This window comes from Hipposideros armiger, unplaced genomic scaffold (genome assembly GCF_001890085.2).
Source record: "Hipposideros armiger isolate ML-2016 unplaced genomic scaffold, ASM189008v1 scaffold_28, whole genome shotgun sequence".
Taxonomy (NCBI): Eukaryota; Metazoa; Chordata; class Mammalia; order Chiroptera; family Hipposideridae; genus Hipposideros; species Hipposideros armiger.
Genome location: NW_017731378.1, coordinates 1682057 through 1708657, shown reverse-complemented (window position 1 = coordinate 1708657; position 26601 = coordinate 1682057). Strand labels below are relative to the sequence as shown.

General features: G+C 45.0%; 1 protein-coding gene and 1 long non-coding RNA gene across 2 annotated transcripts; one reads left to right on the top strand and one right to left on the bottom strand.

The window, feature by feature from the left end:
• Positions 1-1200: 1200 nt before the first annotated feature.
• LOC109379694 (uncharacterized) lies at positions 1201-3365 on the bottom strand. Its single transcript, XR_002123258.1, has 3 exons — positions 2891-3365; positions 1917-2002; positions 1201-1359 (listed from the first exon to the last, which is right to left on the bottom strand). It is a non-coding gene; the product is annotated as an uncharacterized LOC109379694 (long non-coding RNA).
• GOT1 (glutamic-oxaloacetic transaminase 1) lies at positions 2159-25441 on the top strand. Its single transcript, XM_019636489.1, has 10 exons — positions 2159-2246; positions 3429-3727; positions 11642-11823; positions 19403-19526; positions 19984-20096; positions 20318-20422; positions 22246-22396; positions 22486-22651; positions 23401-23543; positions 24645-25441. Exons 2-10 carry the CDS (start codon positions 3610-3612, stop codon positions 24782-24784), a joined length of 1242 nt encoding a protein of 413 aa, XP_019492034.1. The 5' UTR covers positions 2159-2246; positions 3429-3609; the 3' UTR covers positions 24785-25441.
• The last annotated feature ends 1160 nt before the right edge of the window (positions 25442-26601 follow it).

Sequence of the window (26601 nt, the reverse complement as noted above, 5' to 3'; positions counted from 1 at the left end):
GATGGTGGTGGTTGTGGTGGTGACAGCTTACATACTGAGGACTTACTAAGTGTCTGGTACAATTCAAAGTATTTTACATTATTTAATGACATTAACTCATGTACTCCTCATAGCAACCCCATGAGGTAGAACTATTATTACCCCCATGTTACAGATGAGGAAACTGAGGCATACAGAGGGAATCTAGTTCCAGAGGTCGTGCTTTAAACCATTACACTATACTGCTTAAGTACAAAAACTATATAGCACAACAATTTCTAAATACCCTGGAACTTATATTCAACAAGTAGGTAAAACCATCAATACTTGTTATCTGTTGACATCTGTTATACAAAGGTCTTAGCTGCTTAAAAAAAGTTCTGCCTATGTGGGTGCCCGGTTCAGGAACTAATGTTAGACCTTGTCCTCTCAGGGCCTCACTGGACATGCCCTCACTTGGTCCAATCCATGTGTATGGGTGGGTGAAGAGTCATACTTGAGAGAAGAGAGAAGGGGGGTTGGGCGTAGAGAAGCAAGGGTAGATGATTCCACCAAAACACAACTAGGAAATGAGCCAGTTAATTGGAGGGGCAGGGCTGGTAAGGAGTTGTTTCTCTGCAAGAGTCAGCTCAATACCTTGAGGGACCAGCACCACCTTAGGGGCTCTCTGCTTATCTTATCACTCACCATGTGGCCACACCCTGATCTGGAACAGATCTCCTCTTACAGCTTTGATTTTTAAAGTAACATTTGTTTGGGCCGGCCGACTGGCTCAGATGGTTAAGAGTTTGCTTAAGAGCATGAGCTCTGAGCAACAGGGTCGCTGGTTCAATTCCCACATGGGCCAGTGAGCTTCGTCCAAGTTGCGCACGAGCTGAGCTGCCAACAGGTGGCAGGACGGCTCAGCTGGTGAGAGCATGTGCTCCTAACAACAAGGTTGCCTGTTTGATGGTGGGCTATGCCCACCGGAGGCTGGGACTGAACTCGGCACCTTGAGCTGAGCGGCCACTGGGATGGCTCACTGGATGGAGCGTGCGCCCTTAACAGCAAGGTTGCCGGTTCGACTCCTGCATATTCCAAAGGGATTTCTTCCAGATGAAGCTGGTGCTGTGTGGATTCCCAGTTCCTCCCTTCCAATTCTTTTGAGAAGTGGAAAAAAAAAAAAAAAGGCAGAAGGGCGGCAGTAGGGAGGATGCTTGAACAGATAGTCATAGCAACGTCAGGAGGCAGGGAGAATACCAGCCCATTTTTCTTTTGACCCTTATTGCGCTTTCCCTGGACACTCACTTTACCTGGCTGCTCTCTTGTCTGGGCAATGTTCACCTCTCAAGTCTTTTGCTTGAATTATTCATTCAGCAGGGAGGCAGCGTTGAATCAATTCTAAGTCAAAGTGTTAAAATTAGCAATGGCCTGGAAAGCATTTTGTTTATTTTAAGATTGGCATTTTGCGTAGAGGGGCAGCCTGCAAGGCTTAAGACGGAAGGTCAGTGAACTTAATGTAACCTCTAAGAAACTCGTAGTTCCAAGGAAAAGAGGCTGAGACTTGGATCCCACACAATATGTGTCTGTCCCCCACCCCATTCCCCAGTAACTGTGTCTTTCTGAAATTCAGAACGGATATCATGGAGACATGAAGAAAAACTACATGCATACAGCACTTTTTTTGACCCTATCAGCACTGACTTGGCTATGGAGCTGCTTAGGTTGCCAATAAATATTTATTTAGACTTAGCTAAGTTGATCATGCTTAGCTAACCTAGGGTTGTTTTTCCCCCAGGGAATGACGTAAAGTGTGACCATGATATTGTTGGCCAACGCTGTTAAGATCATACTTCTAAATCAAACTCTGGGAAGGCTGGGCTATCGAACACCCCCTCTCAGCAGCTGCCCCCCCTGCCTGTGCTTTTGGAAGCACTGAAAGTTCATTGTCATTTCACCTTCAGTGTTGGACTTGCCATCTTCGAGGAAAATGTTGTTCATGGCCCACGGTGGGCAGGTACCTTTTCAACCAGAGGTAACGTTTCTGAAAAGAGGAAGGCGATCAAAGGTTGGCAGGCGCTGCACCAAGTTCTTTTGGCTCGCGTTTATTATTACCACCTTGATTGCAAAATTCATTTGGAGATTTGTTATATTATTCAACGAATAGAGGCTGAGGTATTGTTTTCTTCTGAAACACCAAGGGAAACACCAAGGGATTAGATGCCTCCTTCCACCATTTATTGAATACTCACTAAGAAGCGCAAGAAACGGCGGGGGACTTACAGAGGGTAAGATCTCCAGCCAAAAGCAGCTTCCCTTCTACAAGGGGTGTGGCACCTGTGTAACGATGACAAAAGCTAACATTTACAGAGTGCTTGCCATATGCAACGGAACGCTTTATTATGTATTAACTCACGTAATCCCCACAACGATCCTGAGGAAAATATTATTATCTCCACTCTACAGAGCAGGAACAGAGAGGTTAAGTAACTTGCCTAAACCTGCCCTAGTTAGTAAGTGGCAGAACCGGAATCTAAAACAAGGGTATATAGGTTCTTAACGAGGGCATTTTCTAAAGTGGTAATATTGCTAACAAGGTACAGAAGCGAAGGAGAGATGGATTTTGAGCAGAGTGCGGGTTAAGGGAAGACTTTATGAAGGAGGCATTTTCCCTGGGTCTTAAAGGTCACCAGGTTGCTTGTGGGGCTGAGGAGGAAGGAATCATCACGGGGAAGGACCAGCCTGACTGGAAGAGGCGGTCTAGGTAGCAGCCAGCTGAGCACAGCCAGATCTGCTTGAGTCCTTGTGTGGCAGGGAGACGGCGCCCAGATCTTGAAGGTCCTAGCGAACCAGGCCCCCTCTGTAAGGAAAGGGGAGCAACAATCTCACACTGTTGAGAGTGGCAGAAAGGAACCCCTGGTCTCTCCCTCACTTTTAGTAGGCTGTCTCCTGTCTGACACCAAGGCGGGCGGCCCACCCATGTTTCCCTCCGGGGGATACAGCCTGCCGAGATGGTCAAGGTCGCCAGCGCGGGTTCCGGAGCTGCACGTCCTGGCCGAGGACTGGTGTCCCGAGCACAGACGCCGGGGACTTGGCTGCCAGCCTGGGCCGGGCCAGACCGGGTCAGGAACGTGCGCGCTGCCGGGTCTGGCAGCAACACCTGTTCCGCGGGTACCGGAAGGCCAGTCCCTCGGAATTCCCGCCGGCCACCTCTCCTTCGTCTCCTGGCCCTTGAAGGTCGAAGAGGCAGTCTTCAGAAAAAACTAGCCGCTCGGTTCCTCCCCTCAGCCCCGGGACAACCCAGGAACAATGGCCTCAGCGATAGGAGCACGCTCTGCCAATCAACCCTAGCCCCCGCCCCCATTGCAGCCGGCCTACATTGCATTGGTTGTATTATTACCGGCCTCCGATAAGATTCTCTTCTTGGATTGGCTAATAGCATCTCCTCCCTCTTGTGCTTTGTGCGTCAGGAGCTCGCGATTGGTTAGCCTCGTTGCCAAGCTCCGGACGCGGCTCTACCATTGGAAGCCGCGGGCCCGTCCCTCGCCGGCTAGGTGAAGGTGAGAGTCTCCTCCAGCCCGCGCGACTAGACCGAACCCAGCGGCTCAAGGCCCACGGTAGAAGTTCTCCGTCGACTCGCGCTCTCTCGCTATGGCGCCTCCGTCAATCTTTGCCGAGGTTCCGCAGGCCCAGCCGGTCCTTGTCTTTAAGCTCACTGCTGATTTCCGCGAGGACCCGGACCCCCGCAAGGTCAACCTAGGAGTGGGAGGTAAAGATGCTGTGCCCAGGAGTGGGGAGCGGAGCGGAACTAACCTGAGCCGTGGGGACTGTGGGAAAGGCCGAGGCCCAGTTTGGCGCTGGCCGGTGAGGGGGGCCCGGGAGAGGAGGCAAGATCCACGAGGCTTCCTTAGTTCAACCTGTCCATTTTACAGATGGGTATATGAGTCCCTGGAAAGGGGAGATGTGTCCAAGGTCACACTGTACAGGTATGGCTGCCAGGACACAAACTCAAGTTTTTTAACTCCCTATCCTGTGTTCTTTATACTACATCCTTTTACTTCGTAAGACATGGGGGCGGCCAGGAATTGTAAGGAAAGGGAGGGAGATAGGCTAGGCCTGGAGTCTGGATGATGGGAAGTGGGTAAAGGAGAACTCAGCCCTAGGGAGCTCTGATCTCAGTGGGTAAAAATTTGATATCAACCAGGTACTTTATTTACCAAGCCTCGTGGGGCAAGCCTGATGCTTGGTTTTTTGGCTTCAAGAAGTTTAAAATCAGCAGGTGTTAAGTGAGATAATAAAGATTGAAAATGCTTCTGCCATAGGTTAATGCTTCCTGGGGTGGGGTGGAGGGGTGGAAGGCTGGACCTGGGGAGACTGTTCTGGCCCTCACAGATGGGGCAGGAATGAGTGGAGATGGTGGAAAGGAGTTGAAAGAGTGGACATTTTCTGCACATCCTTGTCTTCATTTCTTGCTTGTATTTCTTGGACCTTGGACAGCTCAGAGCATGGGCCTCAGTTTCCCCTTCTGCCAAGAAAAATATTTGGACTGACGAGCTTCTGAAATTCTTTTAACTCTCATCTTCTTTGGTGAATTTGTTGTTTCTATCACTGTCATTTGGATGTTTGAAATTCCACAGACACTTTCTCGAACACATACAAAGGCCAGCCAGGGAGAATAAAATGAGTAGGATGATATTCTCTGCTAGGGAACAGACTTAGAGTAAAGGACTACAAATTTAAAAAAGAGAAAGTTGAACTGTTTTGTAGCAGAGGGTGTGGAGAAGGAGATTCAGAATCAGACTTCCCACAGTGACTGTGTCTGTGCACAGGACCTGTTAAAAAAAAAAAAAGTCTTCACCAAGGAGTATGGGGGAGGAGTGAGAAAAAAGCCATTACAAAGTGATGGGTTGTTGAAGCCGGAAATTTGATGAAGCTGGGAAGTGAGCACATGGGCCTCCATTTATTATTCTTGCAACTTTTGTATATATTTGAAATTTTCCATAATAAAGCATTTAAAACAAAAATGTCAGTACTACATAATTTCACCCAGGGAGGGGAAGTGATGTTTTTAGCAGGCAGCAGAGTGGGAGATATATTGAAAGAGTGCTTTGAATTGAATTTTAGTGGGTACCATTCCAGCTTTTATTTACATAAATAAATACAATCCAGAACCTTCAAGTATTTCTTTAGGGCCAGGTATATAGTGAAGAACTAATATTGATGTTGATCTAAATATATCTTTTTAAAACTTCAAATTTCTTTGGATTAGTTACCTTTGAATTGTCTTACAGGGTTTTTGTGAGGATTAATACTTTTAAAGTGCTCAGAACAGTTTCTGGCACATAAGTAGGAGTTATGTAAGTATTAGCTATTATTATTGTTGTTTTAACATTTCTTTGGGTGGGTCATATGAAAGATGTTGAATAAAAGTTTTTGGCTCAAGAACAGCAAAATGAAATAATTTCTGACATTGGTTCATAAATAAACTGTTCCTGCAGAGTAAAAGTGCCCTGCTAGCTCAGACCAGAAGTGATTAGCTCAGGCACACATTCTACAGCTCAGATGGTCACCTCAACTGTGACAGTGCCTTTGTCATGTTTTTCAGGAACCCAAGAACCCCAGCTCCTTACTGTGAGCAAATGTTTTATGCTTTTAATCTCGTTTAATGCTCACAACGATTCTGGAGGGTTGTATATTACTATTACTGCTTTAGAGGTAGGGCAGCTGAAGCCCAGATTAATGAAATAGTTGCCCCAGGTCATATGGCCATCCATGGTGGAGCTGGGATTCCAGGCCAGGTCTCTCACACCAGGGTCTCTGCCCCTCTCTATTTTGGGTACCTTTAGGTGCTTCAGAGGCAGCCAATGCACTGTAGTGGGAAGAGCCAGGAGACCTCAATATAGTTCCAATGATGTGACCTTGGGAGGGTTATCTAACAGACTCAACTTGTTAAATGGAATGTCCTCTCTCTCAAATTCTAAGATACATTTAGCACATTACATGAGTATAGTGTAGGATAATAATGTTACTGGCCTCATCAGTTGACTGAGAATTAAATGACTAATTATATGTGAAATGTGATATGTAAGTGAAAAGTGTTATGTAAATGTTATTTTTTATGATAACTGTGACCCAACCTTTTTTTTTTTTGTGGATGGCAGGTGCTTGGATAAAGGTCTGATTAAAGCAGAGAAGAATAAGAGGTCTCTTTCCAGCTTTTGTATGTCCTAGCTCTATTTATACAGATCCCGAAATATATTCTTTGTGAAGGAAATGCAATTAATCACTGACTTTGGGGAAGATACCTTTTTTTCCTCTATGTTAAGATAAAGCCCAATGGAGGTTATTCAGCTCAAGTTCTAGTGAGGTTGGGCAGGATTAGAATAAACTGCAACCATAATCTCATTAGCTAGTTGCTGCGTGTAGATCATTTCTGCAGAGACTTTTCTTGCTGTGACTATGTCCATAATTTCCTTATACTTAGAGCAGAGCATCACATTTTCCACTGTTGAGTGCGACACTCTCTGAGTTGACTGTTTCAGTACTTCTCAAAGTTTCAGACAAATGGCTTTAAGAGCAGGGTCCAGTTGATGCAGCCTGAAGCAAGACATTTCGTCATAGACTTCATTCAGCCCGTTTGTCATGGAAACTTAGCTTTCTTTTGTTCCAGACAAATTGCGCTTACTTTAACATTTGTTGTTTTCAATGTGGGTTCTGGCATCTTCAAATAAAATTGTTGGAGAGGTGTGTTGTATCAGGTGTTTCTGAGTCCCCCCGTCCTCTCCCCAGGACCCTACTTGGAGAAGGGCGTTCGAGGCATACCTGCGTGCGTTCTTGAGTGGGGATGGGTGAGGGAAATGGAAATCTCAGGAGGAGGAGGAGGGTGATGGTTTCATCATTTAATTCTCTTTGTTCCTTTTTTTTCTGGAAAGCAAGACTGCTGGACTCACCTGAAACCTGCATGACTCCCCTTTAAGAGCTTGTACCTGGGGAGAAGGGCAGTGGTGCATGGAGCTGGGAGCAGACTGATAAAAAGGTTGCTCTCACAGTCCTCTGGGGCCTGCTTGCTGTGGGCTTTCCCTAAACATCTCTTGCTCTTAAAAAGAAGCGCATTGATCCATGAACTTAATAATAAGACAGCCTAGCTCTTACAATCCTTGTGACCTTGGGCAAACTATTTAACTTGACTGGCCTCAGTTTCCAGATCCCTAAAGTAGGGATCACAATATCTGTTTTGTGAGTTTGTTATAAGAATTGAGAGTAAAATAAATATAAAGCATTGAGCACAGTGCCTTGTATATACTAAGTATTCAGTAAGCCCTTATTATTACGGTGGCTTCAGCTATTGCCGATGTCTATAATTATGAAATCTTTCTTTCCATCCTGTATTTCTTCCCTGAATGCCAGACTCATACTTGCTACAGTTTGATGGACACATCCTACTACCACCTCAAATTTAGCATGTTTAAAACACAACTTGTCACTTCCACTTTCCTCTCCATCTTATCTTTTTTTCTTCTCCTTATCTTCTATGTCTTGGTCAACCTGCTTACCACCAGTCACTATTCATCCAGATTAGAGAGAGACCTTGGAGTCGTCAGTGACCCCTTCCTGGATCCCACATCTATTTATTTGGTCACTAGCTTTTGTCTTTTCTACCTCATAAATCTGTTTTGAATATCTCTCCTTTTCTTTATCCTTCTTGCCACTGCCTTAATTCAAGACTTCATTGTTTTCCTTTGGAATGATTGCAGTAACCTCTTAACTATCTGCCTGTGTCCTCCTCTCCAGTTTATTTTCTGTCGTGTCACTCAAATGGTCCTATTAAAATAGCTGTCCATGTCACTCTTGCTGAAATGCTTTCAGTGGTTTCCGCGTGAAATGAAGTTCCTTCTAGAAGAAACTCCAAGACTCTTAGAGCTTTTCCTTGCTCTTCCTCCATGGATCCTACATCCCAGCCTCACGTCTCTAAGCCTCCAGGACCTTGCACAGGTGTTCCCTCTGTCTGGAATGTCCTTCTTTCCTTGTTTATCTTTAAAAATTTTCACATTTCATTCTCTGTACAATCTTCCCTGATCCCTCACAGAAGAATTAAGGGCTCTAGTCTCTGTTTCCTGGAAGGTAGACAGTTTCTTATTTTATCTTATCCATCTCTGTATAGCTACTTCTAGCCAGTACCCGGTTCATGGTCGATTCAGCAAGTCCTTGTTGAATGAATGAGTGAATGAAAGCCTGTATGAGAAACTCATGGGTCCAGCAAATGGGAATAAAATCCCATGGGAGAGCAGGCATAGTGGCGGTTGTTAATTGTTCCAATCACCCAGTTCTGCTTCATTTGGGCAGTTAGGTGAGGCCTTGGGAATACATCTGAAACTGAGCCTGGGGAAACTGGGCAGTGAAGGAAGGGGAGGTATTCGTTGGCCAATTTCTCTTTTGTCACAATATAGACACACTGCCTCCCTGTCACCGGTTGTATTACAGTAGTTCTTACAGTTGCACGGAGTATACAGTACTGGTAAGAGCAGCAGTGCTATGGCTTTTCTTTGTCTTTCATATTTTATTTATTTAGAATACATGACTTACAAATGACATTATCATAAATATAATATACATAGCATAATTATATATATAACCCCCAATAAAGCATAATAGAACTGGTTTTCTATGAATACCCAAATGCTTGTATATCTAAATAGTAGCCTCTCTGTGTAGCGTAGTACATATATACTGCTGTTGCTCAGAGATTTCTGGAAACCTTCTGGAATGGCCTTCAAAGCAGTTAGATGCACACAAGAGACTGTCTCTTTATAATTTCTTCATTCATATCATCCAGCTTATTCACCCACCTACCTTGCTGCATGTGCTACAAGTATCATTTTCGAAAATGAAATTTACTTAGGAAGAAACTTAGACTTGGCACCATGAAGGATATATTCAAAGTAATGAGATGTCGCCTCTAAAAACAATTCCAAAGGGGACAACTCTTACTTAGAAGTAATCATTTTTATATCTCTTTTAAAAAACCAGGCCAAATCTCCCCTGATGAAGTAGGCATTTTGAACTTGTTGAGAGGGAATTAGTTTGGTGGGCCAAGCGGCATAATGTGAGTGGTGTGATTGTATTGTGAGTTAGATCCACCCACCCAGAGACGGTGGTTGCTCAGTGGCTGAGTCAGGCTGGAGCCCTGCCCACTTTTTTATTACTAATATACTTATCAGATTTGCAGATGACACATCCCTGGAAGGTACAATTACTTGATAGACTAGAAGACAGATGCAAAATCAAAATGATCTTACAAAGTCTCATTTGTTGTATAACTTTTGACCTAATGATTTTACATCTAGAAATTTTTCCAAAGGAAACACTCAAGAATATGTGTACAGATATAAGAACATTCGCCACAGTGTTTATAATGGCAAATAATCAAAAGCAACACAAATGTTTAATAAATTATGCATAGAAAGGAATATTGTGTAGCCATTAAAATCGTATTGTAAATGGCTTATATATATGAAAATCTCCAAATGCATTCATCCTAAGAGAAGTGCAAATTTGTACCCTCATATTGGCAAAAAAAACCACTCAGTGGGTGAGACTATGAAGAAGACACTCTTATACTTTGATGGTAGCAATGTAAACGGATAAAATCCTGGTGGAGGCCAATTTGGGTAGATCTGTCAAAAACTACAAAAACACATACTTCTCGGTCAACCTCTTTCATTTTTGGCGCTGCGTCTTACAGATATATTTGCACACATGTAAGATGACGTATATACACGGTTGTTCACTGAAGTTTTGTAATAGCCAAAGGTTGGAAACAACTCAAATGTCCATCAACAAGAGACTGGCAAAACAAATTATGCTACATTCATCAGTTTTGCAGCTGTAAAAAAAGAACAAAGATGCTCTGTATGCACAGACATAAACAGATCTTCAAGTGGAAAAAGCAAGGAACAAAACGGTGTATAGAATGCTATGTATTACCTTTTATGTAGAAAGAGGGGCATAAGCAGCTGTGTTTGCTTGTGTGTTCATACAGGGAAATTCTGGAAGGCTATACAAATTAAGAACAGTTGATATCTAGGAAAGGAGAGGATTTGGAACTAGGTAGATGGAAAATAGGTAGATGGGGACATGCGAATATATCACCTATCAGAAGAATAGTTCATGGCGATGAAAGATACTCATATATTTAAAAAGTGGAAACAAACATGTTGAAAATTCTGTATACAATCTGATGCATATTTTATAAAAGAATATATTCATGTAAAATAAAGCTTGGCGGGGGGTGGTAGATGAGGGTAAAGGAGATCAAGTATATGGTGCTGGAAAGAGAACTGACTGGGTGGTGAACACACAGTGTGATATATAGATGATGTATTACAGAATTGTACACCTGAAACCTATGTAACTTTGCTAACAATTGTCACCCAATAAACTTCAATTAAAAAAATAAATAAAATTAAGCTTAGAAGGTTGTACACCAAAGTCTTCATACTCCTTATCTCTATGTGCTGAGATTACATGTTATTCATAATGTTTATTATTTACTTCTGGGCTTTTCTAAATTTTCTACAATCAACATGTGTTGTTCAGTAAACAACACCCTAAAAAGTGATTATAAAAAAAAAAGTTAGGGATTAATGTTGGGCAGAAATCAACGAGATAAAACCTCATCAGAATTACTCTAAAATTTTCAGTTTCAAAATCACTTGCAAAGGTGTAGGATTATTGGAGACCTGAACGTTCAAGCAGAGAAGCAAATGACCCATCAGAAATCCTACTCAGATCATTGCCTTGGGTGCAAGCAGACCAGCTGCCCTCTAAAGCTATAATCCCCAAATAATCAGAGGGTAGTATAGGGAAAAAAAGAAAAAAAAATCAGTGACAGGGTCACTCGGAGAGGACTAAAAATACTTTTAGTGTAGTTCAAGCAGTTTTTAGAACTTTGCTGTCAGCAGGATTAAATGTTATGAAATAGATCAATAGAAGTGTGAGGCCGATGAAATGGGAGAAACTGTTAAAATGGTCAACACTGCATGATGTCAGAACACAGAGAGAGGACACAGATACGTTTCAAAGGGCTGTTGGGTGATTGTGACACCAGTTGTCGAAATCTCTAGTCACATGGCGTTTGCTTGTCTTATTTCTGTTCTGATAGGACAAGAGGTAGGTCTCCTTCTGCCCCCATCCCCTCCATGTTTATGTTTGAAGCTGCAGTGTTTGTCTGAAGTAGCAGCTTGCTAGCCCTTCTCTGGAAATTTCTTGGGGAGATGCAGAAGGAAAAAGATTGCTGAGCCAATGGCCACAGAGACCTCAGTGCACCAGTAGTATGGACATAGCATTTGTGAGCTATATCGTTTTAGTTCACACAGTCCTTTTGCATGCATTCTCACTTGATCACTCTGTGATGTCCCAGTTTTATTTTCATTTACATTCTACTTTCTGGCAGTCATATATTTAAGAACTACAAGGATGGGAACCATGTCTGTCCTGCTTGCCCAGCACCTAGCCCAGCGCCTGGCCCAAAGCAGGCAGTGAGTCAGTGACTGAACTTAATTTTAGTTTCCCTCACAGCTCTATTTTGATTGGACAGTGGTAGAACTTTCCCTGTTTAGTTCTAAACTCTTACTTGGATGATGCCTTAGACAATACCCTTACACAACTCTTTCCCACGTTCCAGCGTATCGCACGGATGACTGCCAGCCCTGGGTTTTGCCTGTAGTGAGGAAGGTGGAGCAGAAGCTTGCTAATGACAATAGCCTTAACCACGAGTACCTGCCGATCCTGGGCCTGCCAGAGTTCCGGACCCATGCTTCCCGCGTTGCCCTTGGGGATGACAGCCCAGCTCTCCGGGAGAAGCGGGTGAGTTTCCGGTGAGGATGTATTTTCTCTTTAGAAACTAAAGGTAAAAGATGGGAAATTCTGAGCCTTCTTTGGTTGAAGACAACATTCCCAGGGGATGGAAGGGCTCTTCACTGCATCACTTGATCCTAAGTGGACAAAAACCAATTGACTGACCACCATACAACTAACTCAAGGGCAACACTTTGACACTTTCCAGATAGAACAAACATGAAAAAAAAAAAAGGGAAATTCAAGTTGTTTTGAAGTATTAGGTGTTATGTCTATTGAACTGGTAACAAGTAGTGTTTAAGTAGCATGACCTCAGGAACCTGAGATGCAAATGATGTGCTTTTGTACAAAGCACAGATTTTTCGATTGTTCACTTTTGTCCAGTAGATGATCAGATTTTAGGTGCTGGGGTTGAAGCAGTCAGAGGAAATATCAAACCAAGGGAATTTAATGGACTGATCCAGAAACCAGGTTCTGGACCCAACCCTGCCACTGCATTTGACCATTAGGCAAGTCATGTACCCGTCTAGCCCCTCCGTCTCATCTACATGTTAGAAAAAGACTAGTTTTTGGTTCATGATTCCATAAGGAGCACTTGTGTGGCGGATGCTTTAAGGGGCCTCTGAATCCCCTGAAATTTTATGCAGAATTCTATGTGTATGTGTATTTCTGGGGAGGAGGTTCATCGCTTTTATCAGATTTTCTAAAGGAGTCTGGGGCTCACCAAAGTTCAAGAGCCACCTGGCTAGATGCTCTCTAGCTCTGAAGTTCCTGCCAGTTCTAATAATATCCTTTCATTCTGCTAGCCTCAACTCAGCATCTCATTTAAGTGTTTCTGGTACGTACTCATGGAAGTGGAACACATTTGGAAGCAGACACAGTGGCGAGGCCCTATCTGGCATGAAGTGAAATGGTGGGATTCTCAGTGTTGTCGGGATTCAGAGAAGAGGGAGGCTGGAAGGGCCCGAGATGAGACTTCAGCTGAACCTTGGGGAATGAGGCTAGGACACTGGTTCTCAACTCTGGTCATACATGAGAATCACCTGGGGAGTTTTCAAAAACATACTGATGGCTGGACTCGACCAGACCAATTAAATCAGAACCTTGGAGAGTACCATCCTACCCCCCCCCCCTTCACTGACTTTCCCCCCCATTTCCCTTCCCGCCACAGGCATATTTTTAATAGCCTCCCAGGTGATTGCAAAGTAGAGCCAGGATTGAGAACCATGAAGTACACAGGAAGGAGCAAGGGGAGGGGGGGCTTTGTCTGGAGTAGTAGGAGTCCAAGGCCAGAGGTAAGATGAGCAGGTCAAGGTTGTCAGAGACCTACCTGATTAGAGCTGGGAACGTGGTGGCTAGATCAGGCAGGTCGGTTTGGCAGCCCGGAGCAGGGCAAGCCACCTGAAGGTTTGAGCAGAGGAGTTGCCCAATAAAAGTGTTTGAAGACCATAAACCTGGCTGGGTGGGTAGGCGGGGGACTATTTCTGCAATAGTCCAGTCAGGTATTGTGCAAATTTATTTATTTATTTTTTTTAAGTGGTGTAAGAACAGTTTATTAGAAGAGATAGTACACTGCAAAGAAATAGAAGTGGGCCCGAGCAGTAGAGAATGGCTCAAGGGTCATTGTTAGAAGAGAAAGTGCACTCCAAAGAGTTTGGAGCGGGCCGAGCAAAAGGAGCTCAAAAGGCCGTATTGTGCAATTTAAACCAGCGGCCCTTGTTGTTCCCCTGGGCTAGTGACGTAGTGCAGGCTTCCTGCATGAGAGGGACTGCACCTTGGAGTCACCTGATTTAGTCCTCCATGCTGTTACCCAGATGCCCTGGTAAACAGAACAGCAGGGTAAAAAGTGAAGGTTGCACACGGGCACACGCTTACATATATTAGGAGGCAGGGAGGCTCTGGTGAAGGTCTTGGAACTCAGGTCAGTGCTTAGGTGAAGTAATTAACCTAGGGTTTTGTCTGGATCGGTGTGAGAGACTAACTGACTTGCCTCAAGGAATCAAAGGCATACAGGTAGAAAAGGTAGAGTTTAGAGATTATGGGTGACATTGGGAAGTTGCTCTGAAAATCCAGTGTTTCCACAGAGGGAGAGGAGAGTCCTGATGGAGTTTGAAGGGGGAAACTTTGGCAACTGGGGGTTATCTTCTGAGATGCTGTTGGTAAGTTAGTTGAAATTCTGCTGTTGACAAATAAGGACACACTCTGTGTTTGGGGGCTTCTTCCTCTAAGGCTGTGCACCCTTATACACTTATTAACCATTGCCTGGTGCTCCCAGTTTGGATCACTTACTACTGGAACGGAGCCCTCCCTCTTAGGCTAGTTCATCCCTTGTTCTGTTTTGATCATAGAACAAATTTATATGGCGGTCTTCATGGCCGTCTGTAAATGTTTGAAGACTTTTTTTTTGAATGGTTTAGGATACTCTGTTGGCATTTACATCACCACAGATACCCGTTAATACTGAGCTCTGAACCTTTCCTCTTTCCCTGGATGTCTCCACCATCCCAGGCTCCTGTCTCAGTTCAGCATCATCTCATTTGGATCCGTGTAATAGCCTCTTGCCTCTAGCCTCTTCCCCATTCCAGTACATTCTGCACAGTGCAGCTAGAATGATCTTCCTTAGCAAAAAAAGCTAATCATGTCACCTGCTCCTCCCCTCACTCACACAGTAGCTCCTCCATTATCTCTACAGGGTAAAATCCCGAATCTGAACTGGATGGGCCACATATTTGTAGCTAGCCTTATCTTATTCTTGTAGTCACTCATAACCTTCCTTCTTCCCTGCTGGAGTCTTTCCATTCTAAAACCCTGTTTTCTAGACCCAACAGGTCCTGTTATGAATTAGATAGAGCATTTGCCTCAACTGTTCCTCTGCTGGGAATGTCCCCCCTCCCTGCTCTGACTCCTCAGTTGCCACCTCTAAGTCCTTCAAGGCCCAGTTAAGGGTCCTTGCTGATGGGACCCTCCATGCTGAATCCTCAGTGGTCTCAGACAGACTTAGTTGTTGGAATCCTCTGAGTTATTGCAGGACTTCGCTCACAGCTTGGGAATAACAGTTCTTACTGTGCTTTCTAATTTTATAAGTGTAATTAGTTGTATAATTAAGTTGTATAATTGTGTAATTTTTAAGTCTTTCTCTCCCACAAGACCATAACTTCTCCCAGGGCAGATGATGGCTTACGTATTTATCTTGCAAATCTTTAGCATTTAGCTCCTAGCCCGGCACCTCAGAGCTTCTCAGATGTTTGAATTCACACATTCATTCAGCTAATAGATGAGTGCTCACCACTCGGGGCAGGCACTGTTCCCAATGCTGGTGCACAGAGGTGACCAAAACACCCAAATTTCCTCTGCCCTGGCTTACAGTTTTGTGGAGAGAAACCTACTATAAATATAATAAATAACAACACAATTCAATATATTAAAAGATGATAAATGCTATAAAAATAGGGCAGGGAAGGCATATTAGGAGCACTGAGGGTAGCAATGAGGGTGAATACAGTTTTTACTAGGGCGGTCATGGTAGAACAGTAATGACATTTGGGCCAAAACTTGAAGGAGATGAAACGTGAAAGAAAGAATGAATGAACCTGAGAACAAACAGTAATCATGTTTTCCCTTAGATTTTTCTTCTCAAGATTTAACATTTCCAGGTCCTTCAACCATTTGGAGGAGGCCTATTTTCTAGACTCTTCACTGCATCTGACTGCTTTTCCAACTCTAGACCATAGGATCCAGACCAGATGCCCAGTTTTTATCTCCTGCGTGGTGATGTTTCAGCTTCTGAAGTTACTGAGCCCCTGCAGGTGGAAAGAGGGCTGTGTACCATGGGATGACATCCCAGTTTCCTGCTTTGATCATTGCCTCTGGGAGACTTGGGGCTTTGGCTGTGGCTGTCATCTTTTCGTCACTGCCTTTTTCTCCATCTAGTTGAGCCCATGTTTATCTAGCACCAGGTGCCAGATACTGTGTGAGTTGTCAGTGTCATATGGCCTCATCTGCGAGCAGCTCCCACTCAGCTCTCCTGCTCCTCACAGTGAAGTCATCGCATCAGCAAACTGTGACCCAGACAAACGTTCTAGAGTCTAGCAGGGATTTCTTCAGGTAGTGTGGCTAAGTCAGGAGTACAGGTGACCTACTGAGACAGCTTCACACCACGTCTTACTGGATTTCCCTCATTCTGGATATCCCCCTTTAATCACCCAGGTCCAGTTGCCTGGCTCCTTGAGAAGTCTGTACGTATTTCCTTTGATATTGTGATTTCCCTTCATCCCAAATACAGGATTTTATTGGGCTGTACAGCAGTTTGCCAAAGGTCAGTTCACCAAATGGCCAAATTGACACATCATTGATTCACCAAAAATTTGTTTCTGTTAACTGCTGATGGAGTTTAGAGCAATTTATGTTTCCCTGAAGCCATCTAGGTTGAACATGTTTTTAGGGAGTGCTAGTTTCTTGAGACTTTGGTATGTGAAGTGTCATATACATCATGAATATCAAGGATCAATTAATGTCAGTGAAGTGGATTTTTCTCTTCCAAACACATTTTCAATCTTGTCTGTTGACTTCCTGACTTCTTTTAATTAATGAGTTTGCTTTCTGGAGTGGGAGAGAAAGGGTGGAGTTAAAAGCAGAGCACTGGAAGTAAAAAATTATTCCTGGGAATGTTTTCTCTGATATCCACATGCCCCTGTCACATACCCATGATTAACCTTGTTTAAGGGAAACTGTGCAAATTGAATTTGTATAGGAAGTATCAACATTCCAGAATTGCTTAGGTGTGTGAGATGTGAAATAATGAATAAAGTCAACACTCAACTTAGCTGATGACAAACCCATGAAAAATAAATGCACATTCAGGTTACATTACCTTGATAGAGATTTGCATTAAAGAATCCAGGCAGATCACAACGTGAAGGTAAAACCTTCAAAATAATGGGAAGAGACTGGTGCTCAGTGGGGACCACTGAAGAATGGGGAAGTCAGTGTGCCAAATGTGGTATACACTGGCCATTTTCACCCCGGTCCACTGCTTTCGCTTCTTTCTGCAGTGGACAGCAATGCTCACTTCCTCATTCCCTTGAACGTCAACTTGGCGTCTGTTTCACGTTTCAGATGGTATTTTTTCACAGATGCTCAGATCTCTGGATACAAATAGAAGAGTGGAGAATGGTAATGGTGGTAATTGGTATCATTGCCTTATACCTGGATTAAAGGGGATTTCTGCTAATGATTCATTGTTCATCATGAGGCTGACGTATTCATCATGGCTGAATGGATTTGTTTTTCAGTTATTCTCAGGATGTATCCATTGTTTGCTCTCTTACTGAGCATTTATATTAGAAATGGCTATACTGCTTTTCTTATGTTGTGATGCTCATTCGGGTGTTCTCTATCTGGCAGCATGACAAATTTTATAATATATTTCTTAATAAACATGCATTCATGGGATGACTCACATTTGCTTAAGGGGGTATTTTTTTTTTTTTAAGATTTTATTGGGGAATTGGGGGAGGGGAACAGACAAATTGCTGTCCTTTTGTTCTTCAGTCTAGTTGTGGAGGACATCGCTTCACTGGCCCATGTTGGTATTATCATTGCGCTCTTCCCATGTGAGGCAGATCAGTCGCCGGCCATTGGACAGCCGCTCACGGTGGCTCATGGCAGCTCAGGCTGGCTGCTTGCTGCCGGCTGCCCACGCTGGCTGCCAGCCACTCACAGTAGCTTATGGCAGCCCACTGCAGCCTGCGCCGTCATTGGTGACTCACAGCAGCCCTGCTCCCGGTCGAGCTGTTGTTCACCATCTTAGCAGTAGAGGGCACAGCATCACTGGCCCTTATGTGGGATCCAAACCGGCGGCCCTGCTGCTTAGAGCTCACACTCCCAAGCCAGCTCTTAACCAACAAGCCACTTGGCCAGCCCCAAGGAGGTATTTTTAAATGTACTGTTGAATTCAGACTGTTCATTAATGTTTATTTCAGAAGTTAGTATTAATAGTCATGAAAGAGCTTTTTCGTACTTTGTTTTTTCCTTTGTCATTCTTTTAGCACCAGTGTGATGTTTTATAAAAAAAGATTTTGGAAACTTTTCTTTATCTTGGAAATTTAAAAAAAAATCTTTTTATTGTAGAAAATTTCAAATATACACAGCAGTAGATAAAACAGTGTAATGAACAAACCCCCCATGTATCTTATCCAGCTTCGATTATGCTATATATGTGGTCAATCTTGTATAACCCTTGTCCCCCTGCCAAAGTTGAGTTGTTTTACAGCAAATCCCAGACATCTCAATATTTTAAAACTTATCTAAACATTTTACAAATAATACATGAATACCTTCTCTATATTTTTAAAAGACAGCTGACAGGCGTGGCCAGAGGCTCTTTGTCTACTATTCCCATATCCCAGGCCCCTCTCCAGAGTTTGCCACTGTTACTAGGTTTCTTTTATTTAGATAGGCTTTCTCATGTGATCTTTTCCTTTCTTTCTCCTTAATCCTTCAGACACAGTAAGCCACATGTAATTTATGACATTTCACTACTGAAAGAGTTACACTAAAATCTCGTTAGAACTGTGAAAGGGCAAAATCAAAGCTATGTGGGCAGACAGCATGAGTGGGCGCAGTGACTGGATGTAGAGTGACAAGACCTAGGTTGACGTGCAGCTCTGCCACTTGCCCGCTCTGTATGTCTTGTCAAACCACTTCTCTGAATCAATTTCATTATGTAAGTTGAGGATCTAGAACAGTGGTTCTCAACCTGTGGGTCGTGACCCCTTTGGGGGTTGAACGACCCTTTCACAGGGGTCGCCGGGTACTCGTACGCGGGCGTATCTGCATGTAGGCCTGGAGACGGATAGAGGAGCGGTGTCTCGGTTCCTAAAACCATCGAAAATATGTGTTTTCCGATGGTCTTAGGCGACCCCTGTGAAAGGTTGAGAACCGCTGATCTAGAACTTACAGGGTTGTGTGAGGATCAAATAAGAATGTGTGTGAAGGTATTTTGTAAATGGTAAAACATTGGATTTTTATTACTGCCCATGTGAGGTCATTTTGAGATGAGAGGAAGCTCAAGGAGAGGAAAGTAGTATTCGCATGTCACCTGTTTTGTTAGAACTTATTTCTAAGGATTATTAATAAGCCTGTATTACAGAAGGGGAAAGGAGTATAACAAATTGATGTTGATGGCAAGCTAGAAACATTATTTTCCAGGCTTCTGCTGGAGGGCAGTTTAGATCTTGGGATGGTGCCTAAAGGAAGGGTGTGCCTTCCAGGGCACACTGTGATGTGGCCTAGGGATGTCCTCTGTCTCTGTACTGGAAGGGGAGCTGCCCTAAGAGGCGGACGTCCTGGGTTAAAGACCTGGCCCTGCTGCTTGCAGCTGGCGGTTCCTTTCTCAGCCTCAGTTTCCTCATTTGTAAACATGGCCAAATAACCGTATCTTCTTCATGGATCTGTGAGGTTTCATAGGATAGCACATTTAAAGGGCTTAGCACAGAGCAGGCACAAAGCAAGTGCTCATTATTACCGAATTTTTCCTAGTATAATCTGCCCTCACCATTATCAACCAGTGACACTGCTTCTCTTTCAGGTAGGAGGTGTGCAGGCTTTGGGGGGCACAGGTGCACTTCGAATCGGAGCTGAGTTCTTGGCACGTTGGTACAATGGCACAGACAATAAGGACACACCTGTCTACGTCTCCTCACCAACCTGGGGTGAGTCCTTTAGCTGTATCAGGAGGAGAAGCAGAGAAGCCAGGGGCAATTATGACTCTCACCGCTTACACAGAAAATGTAACCCAGCCCCGGATCAACTGACATTTGGGAATGGCTTGAGCATGGGATTATGGCAGGGCATGAGTAACCCGATGCTCAAATTCACATCAGGGAGACTTTTTCCCAGGACTCTTGATAGACTTGTATTTTCATGTATGTTGACACTTCCCAGGGGAGGCATAAAATGGAGGTGCGGGCAGTCTGTAGTAGGATGTGTTTAGCATGACTAAGACTGGTCGAACTTGTTCTTGGTTATACTCATCCTTCTAAATCTTAACCCCTGACCTAGATGCCACCCAGTGGACATTCCAGGGCCCTAGAAGCTGACTTGTGTCCTTTCCAATTACGCCTCCTCGTGTTTGTAAAAGCATTTAATGTTTTACCCCTTTGCTTGCAGAGAATCATAATGCCGTATTTTCTGCCGCTGGATTTAAAGACATTCGGTCCTATCACTATTGGGATGCAGCGAAGAGAGGACTGGATCTCCAGGGTTTCCTGAAAGATCTGGAGGTGGGTGATGAGATGAAAAAGTACACAGAACCCTCTGGTGTCAGGAGGATCAGGGAAAAGTCTTTGGATCTGGTGAATAGTGAGAGACCCTACCCAAGCCAGACGGTGGTTTGTGAATGGCACATAAGGAGAGAGTACGCTGCCCCCTGACCAGTGTGCCACTGACTCTGTCCCCTGTATTCCTGTGGGTGTCAAGGCTGACATAGCTTCCTTCTCCTCAGAGTGCTCCTGAGTTTTCCATCTTTGTGCTTCATGCCTGTGCACACAACCCCACTGGGACCGACCCAACTCAGGAGCAGTGGAAGCAGATCGCAGCCGTCATGAAGGTAACTGCCTTGTCAGAGCAGCTCTTAAAAGATAGCGTGTGTTAACATTCAATGAATGCAAAAGCAGTGCTTGTTTACTGAAGAATTCGGAAAGTGGAGAAAAACCTGAAGAGGAAAATAAATATTAACTGTAAATCCTGTTACCCAAAGAAAGCCACTGTTAATATTTTGTACAGAATGTCAGGTGTAGTTTTTTAGTGTAGTTATACATATAAATAAATGTTTTACAAAGATAGGATCATTTGTCTATACTGTTTTATAACATACTTTGCCTTTTCATTTGAGCTCCTTTCCATGTCTTTAAATGTTTTACAACATTGTTTCGCATGCATGGCTGTGTCGCATTAGGGATTGACTGTATCAGTTGGTGGCCGTTAAGATCTCAGGTTTCTTGCTCTTAGGAACAATTTTGTAATAAAACTCCTTCGTATTAATTTTTTGGAGATAACTTTCTAGATTGGAATTTCCAGCTTAAAGTGTATATATATATTCTTCATTACCGTGTTTAAAGAATACTTCCCGAGAGCCTGTTATGTGCCAGGCAGCGTGGGGATGCCCTAGTGAACAAAGAGGAGACGGGGCTTGCCCTCAAAGAGCATGCAGCCTGTCTGGGGACACAGCCAAGTACTGTGACATAGCCGTGTTGCCGGGGCCATAGGGAGACACAGAGCCCGGGCCTGGGGGAGTGTGTGTGTGTTGCGAGGGGTGGTAGTGGCAGAAGAAGCCTTCCGGGAAGAAGGTTTCCATGTTGAGCCTTGAAGGATGAGGACAGATGGGGGCTGGCGGGGAAGGAATGTTCCCTGCAATGGGGAAGGGCATGGCCAAAAGCCCAAGGTTATGGCTATGGCAGAGGTTATGGCCCATTTGAGGAAGTGAAAGTCATTCTTAGGATGGCCTAGATTCCAAGGGAGTTGGGAATGCAAGTGAGGAGGCCAGAGAGGTACCTGGGGGCCAGGTCCTGTGCTGAGGCACTGGCCTTCATTCCGAGGGCAGCAAACAGCCACTGGAAATCAGTGATGTCGTGTGATGTCATGACATGATTGGTTGTGCACTGTCTTCAGGCCACCCTGGCTGCAGAGCAGGGAAGGGATCAGACAGGCTGGGAGAGCAGTTAGGAGCTATTGCTGTAATCCAGGTAGGCGTTGATGGGGACCTGAATAAGGTAGGTGGCAGTGGCAGATGTGAAAGGATTCCAGAGCTCGCGGGAGACAGGAGCGATAGAACTCGGCATGTGATTGGGTGTGACGGACGAGCTGCAGCGGTAGGAGGCGAGGATGCACCCTGGCCCCTGGCCTGGACAGCTGAGGGCAGGGCAATGGTGGCCGCAGAGTGAGCCCCGCAGGAAGAGCCAGGTCAGTGTGGGGAGCTCTTTGAGGAGACCGGAGTGATGAGAATAGAGACCATGCCGTCTCCTCCGTCTTAAGTACCCAGTAGACTAGCCCTGCAGTTATGAGGAGGCGCTGGGGATACCAAGCTGACACTTGACTAAGCTTGTCACACCAGGAATGCATGGGGAAGAATCCACTAACATAGGACAAAACTACCTCCATGTCCCCAAATAAGCCTTGCTGGCAAAGCAGCATCATGACACTCTAGGACAATATCCTTAAAAAAATAAGGTTTCCTGGAACTGTTAGATTTGTTGGTTGGGATTTACCTGAACAGAGAAACAGATGTAAAGCAGTGGCTGGAGGGAGAAAGAAGAGCAATAGGTGAAATGGACAGTGTGAGAAGTTCCTTCCAGGTGGCGGGGGAAGGAAAGCCGGTTTCAGAGGTCGGTTCTAGAAGGATTTCCTGCCCTGACTCGCTCTCCTTCCTCGCAGCGCCGGTTTCTGTTCCCCTTCTTTGACTCAGCCTATCAGGGCTTCGCCTCTGGAGACCTAGAGAAAGACGCCTGGGCCGTTCGCTATTTTGTGTCTGAAGGATTCGAGCTCTTCTGTGCTCAGTCCTTCTCCAAGAACTTCGGGCTCTACAGTGAGTGCTCTCCTGAGTTACAGCCCCCCCCACTGCACCCCACGACCCCCTTAAGGGCCGCCGGGGCTGATTCTTGTCCCTCTCTCTAGATGAGCGCGTGGGGAACCTGACCGTGGTTGCGAGAGAACCGGATAGCATCGTGCGGGTTCTTTCCCAGATGGAGAAGATTGTGCGAATCACTTGGTCCAATCCCCCTGCTCAGGGAGCGCGAATCGTGGCCAGTACGCTCTCTAGCCCTGAGCTCTTTAAGGAATGGTAAGGGGCTCACAACCTGACGGGTGAGGGGTGGGAACGCGGAACGGCAACTGTCCCATTCCACGGAACTGCCCCTTCCTCTTATTTTGGCCGAGGCAGGACAAAATTCCTTCCACCTCTCTGAGTCTCAGATATTTCCGTAAAATAGAGCTGCCACCGAGTACTGCTTCCATGTGCATAACGCCACACTGGGAACTTGGGAAGATTCACTCGATGAGTGGGAGTTCCCCCACTTTCCCATCCCCGGGGCTTCTTCCCCTTAAAGCTGGGAGACAAAGGAGTTCCTGATAGACTAGAATATCCAACTTCAAGTTAGTGTGCCATTTCGGGGGCTCTTCGTTCTTAACTACTGTACATATATTTTATGTTGAAACAGTAATTTTTACATTGTAGCTAAATCTGCCATCTCTGCTTAATTAGGCTTGATAAGATACAGTATTCTGCCTAGATCAGCACTTACGCGAAGCCTGAGTTAAAATGTAAGTGGTATAGCTAGTACACGCGAGACTAGCACTGAACTCCATCATAAAATCCAGCCCCCTCCTGTCGGCTGACTCTCTCTCTCTCTCTGGTCCGCCTACCCATCCAGCAGGCTCCATATCATATACCATACCATATCACATACCATATCATAGGCAGGTCGTGATCCCGTTTTCAGCCTATAGATTAAATTAGGGTTTTGAAACCTCCACGTTTGCGTGTACCATCTCTCCTGTCGGGATTGGTATTTATATTTGCTGTCCACTCAGGACAGGTAATGTGAAGACGATGGCTGACCGGATTCTGAGCATGAGATCTGAACTCAGGGCACGATTGGAAGCCCTCAAGACCCCTGGAACCTGGAATCACATCACTGAGCAAATTGGAATGTTCAGCTTCACCGGGTTGAATCGTAAGTGGTCCCCCACCATTTTTGTGGGTTGGGAAGTAGCTCAGAGCCACCTGGGAAGTACCAGGATTTATAGTTTGGAAACAGATCGGGGTGCCAGCTGGTCAGGTTCTGGTGGGGCCTCTCTCTCTAGCTTGCGTCCTCACATTGGAGGTGGAGGGAGAGGAAGAAAGAGAGAGAGAGAACGGGTGTGCGAGCTCTAGCTCTCTGGTCTCCTTTTGTGAGGGCAGGCTCCCATCATGGGGGCTCCACCCTTACGACCTCATCTGAGCCTAATTACCTGCCAAAGGGCCCACCTCCTAACAGCACCACATTACGGGGGTTAGGGTTTCAACATGAGAATTTTGGAGGGACACAAACATTCAGTCTATAACAATTATTATTATCCCATTCCCTCAAATTGGTGGTGTCTTCAGGGTACAAATTAGTTGAGCAAAAAATCACCTAACAGTCTGTTGTGACTTCGCAATAAAGTCAAAGATTGTGGCATCAAGGAAGTAAGGCAGTTCCTTCCTGTTTCACCCACGAGCATTTCTGCAGACGTGGCAAAGGCCTCCTGCGTGTGTTTGGGAGCTGAGAAGTGCCTGGTCAGTTTTCCTGCCCATTAGTTCATACACACAGCATTTATCCAGCACCTCTCGTGCATGGGGCCTTGTACAATGTCCTGTGGAGGTGAAATGTCAGAGTGAGGTTGCTGGTAGGTGCTCAGAGATAAGCACCAGGTTAAGGAAGAGAGAAAGGAAGCACCTCGAAGCCAGTTTTTCATAGTGGAATGTTCTTGAGTCTGAGGGTTGTTTCAGTCTGTAGGCTGTCCCGGTGAATGTAACATGCAGGGTTTAGTTGGTAGGTAGTCCCAGACTAAAATTCCCATGGGGAGGAGCGATATTAAACTTTCTGAGGATTAGAAAGTTGGCTAGTAAGACTAATTTCCAGAATCTACTCAACGTATTTCCTTGAGTGCCAACTGGACAGAGTACCTCCTTTTGTTTTGCTTCTCTGTGTGACGGGAAAAGAGGGAAAATTGTAATTGTCACAGAATTGCTGAGGCTGCACGGCTTAAAGGATTTCTACTACTCTGATTGTATCTCTTTTGGTTTTCAACAGCCAAGCAGGTTGAATATATGATCAATGAAAAGCACATCTATCTGCTGCCAAGTGGTCGGATCAACATGTGTGGCCTAACCACCAAAAATCTAGATTATGTGGCCACTTCCATCCACGAAGCAGTCACCAAAATCCAGTGAAGAAGCACCATCCCAACAGCACCACCAAAGCGGCCCCTGTCATGTGTGTCCTCTGCCTGCACAAACCGACTTGTACATATCACGGATTAGAGACTTGAAGGACTGAAAAAAGCTGCTCTGGTGAGGTGGCCTTTGTTTCAACTGGCCCCACATGAAGAGAATATCCCTTGAGAAGAAATACGGGCCTAGGATGAGAGCCTTTTTGGAGGCCAGAGCAAATTATGGTTTCTGTTTAAGAAGAATAAAAAGGTACCTCGATCATGAGTCGTAGCTCTGTTGTCCCCTCGCTAGAAGCAGGAGTGTTGCCTGCATTGCTTGGATGCTTCCTGTGTTGCGTGACTCTGTACAAAGTCTAGTCCCAAAGATCAGGTTGTCTGAAGAGTCACGTGTGATTGTGGGTTTTGGCCGTGTCTCCACCCGGAGTGTCTTGTCTCCCTGCTCTCTCTGCATGGTTGTGTCCCTAGCCCTAAGCTTTCATTCTTTAGGGTGAGCAGGGAAAGAAATATATTGACATCACACACACACATTAACTGAAACAAAAGTTTCACAGGACAGTATTGACCCTTGCGATGTGTAGTGCTTTCTGATATTTTCCAGTCCATTCTATTGTACTGTGTTCTGTTTCACTAAAGAAATAAAAGTGCTGCTTGAGACCTATGGAATTGACTTTGTGATCCACTAATGGGTTGGAACCCATGGCTTAAACTGAATGCGATAACGGGATTCACTAGTTGCTAAAGAAAACGAACATATATTCTTGCAGCACGCCTACCTTTAGTGAACGGGCCGCATCACAGCTCCTTGTCAGTTTCTTGGGCTTGTCTTTCAGAGGCTAGCTGTCTTCTTATATTATTAAGGCCCTGGACTTCATGGATTCCTAGAAGGGTTGACATCCTTCAGGGTGGTTCTGGAACACAGCCCGTCCCACTGCAGTCGAACACCTCCACCTCCTACTCTTTGGAACCATCCAAGCCGCTTGAACACAGGTCATATTTTACAGAGGGACTCTCTCCATGACGGTTTTGTACAATCTGAGTCTTAAACAACAAGAGGGCTACTACTTGGAGTTTTAAAATATTGAAAGATAATTCTTGTAATTTTAACAGGATCTGCCCCTTTCTAGGATGCCTTTGAGTTATAAAATTCTACAATCTTGAAGGATGATTGAGGTCTTAGAAGTCATGAACTCCAGCCTGTCTCCCCAATGCAGTGGTCTCCCCATATTGTTCCCGACTTGTCATTTTCAACCAGGGGAGGGGTGGGGGGTGGATTCTTTCAGTACTTGGTGAAGCATCCCATTCTGTTGATGGAGCCCCTTAACTAAAAAGATCTTTTACTTTGATCCAGAATTTGATCATCTGCCCTACTCCCCAGGTGCCTTGCCTCCCCTTCCTTTAAACCACAAACACTAAGTTCACCGGCTCTTCTAATTGATGACCTTTCAAATATTTGAAAGGAGTTGTTATTCCTTGTTTTGCTTTTCCATGTGAGACTGGTCCCCACCGCCCCACATTCTTCATTCAGTGTTTCTGCACAGGGTATGGTTTCCAGGTCCCCTAATCATCCAGCTGGGTCTCCAGCATCCTTCAGAGAACCCTGTGCAAGTGTGTGATTGGGCCTGACTATGGGAACAATTTTTTTTTAAAAAAGATTTTATTGGGGAATTGGGGGAGGGGAATAGCGCTGGGGAATTGGGGAAGGGGAACAGACAAGTCGCTGTCCTTTTGCTCCTCAGTCTAGCTGTGGAGGATGTTGCTTCACTGGCCCAAGTTGGCATCATTGCGTTCTTCCCGGGTGAGGCAGATCGGTCACCGGCC

Excerpts from the sequence above, each read along its gene's own strand:
- GOT1 (XM_019636489.1), top strand. The coding sequence starts at position 3,610 with ATGGCGCCTCCGTCAATCTTTGCCGAGGTTCCGCAGGCCCAGCCGGTC. Across the intron at positions 19,527-19,983 it reads CGTCTCCTCACCAACCTGGG|AGAATCATAATGCCGTATTT; the intron begins GTGAGTCCTTTA and ends CTTTGCTTGCAG. Across the intron at positions 22,397-22,485 it reads CAAGAACTTCGGGCTCTACA|ATGAGCGCGTGGGGAACCTG; the intron begins GTGAGTGCTCTC and ends CCCTCTCTCTAG.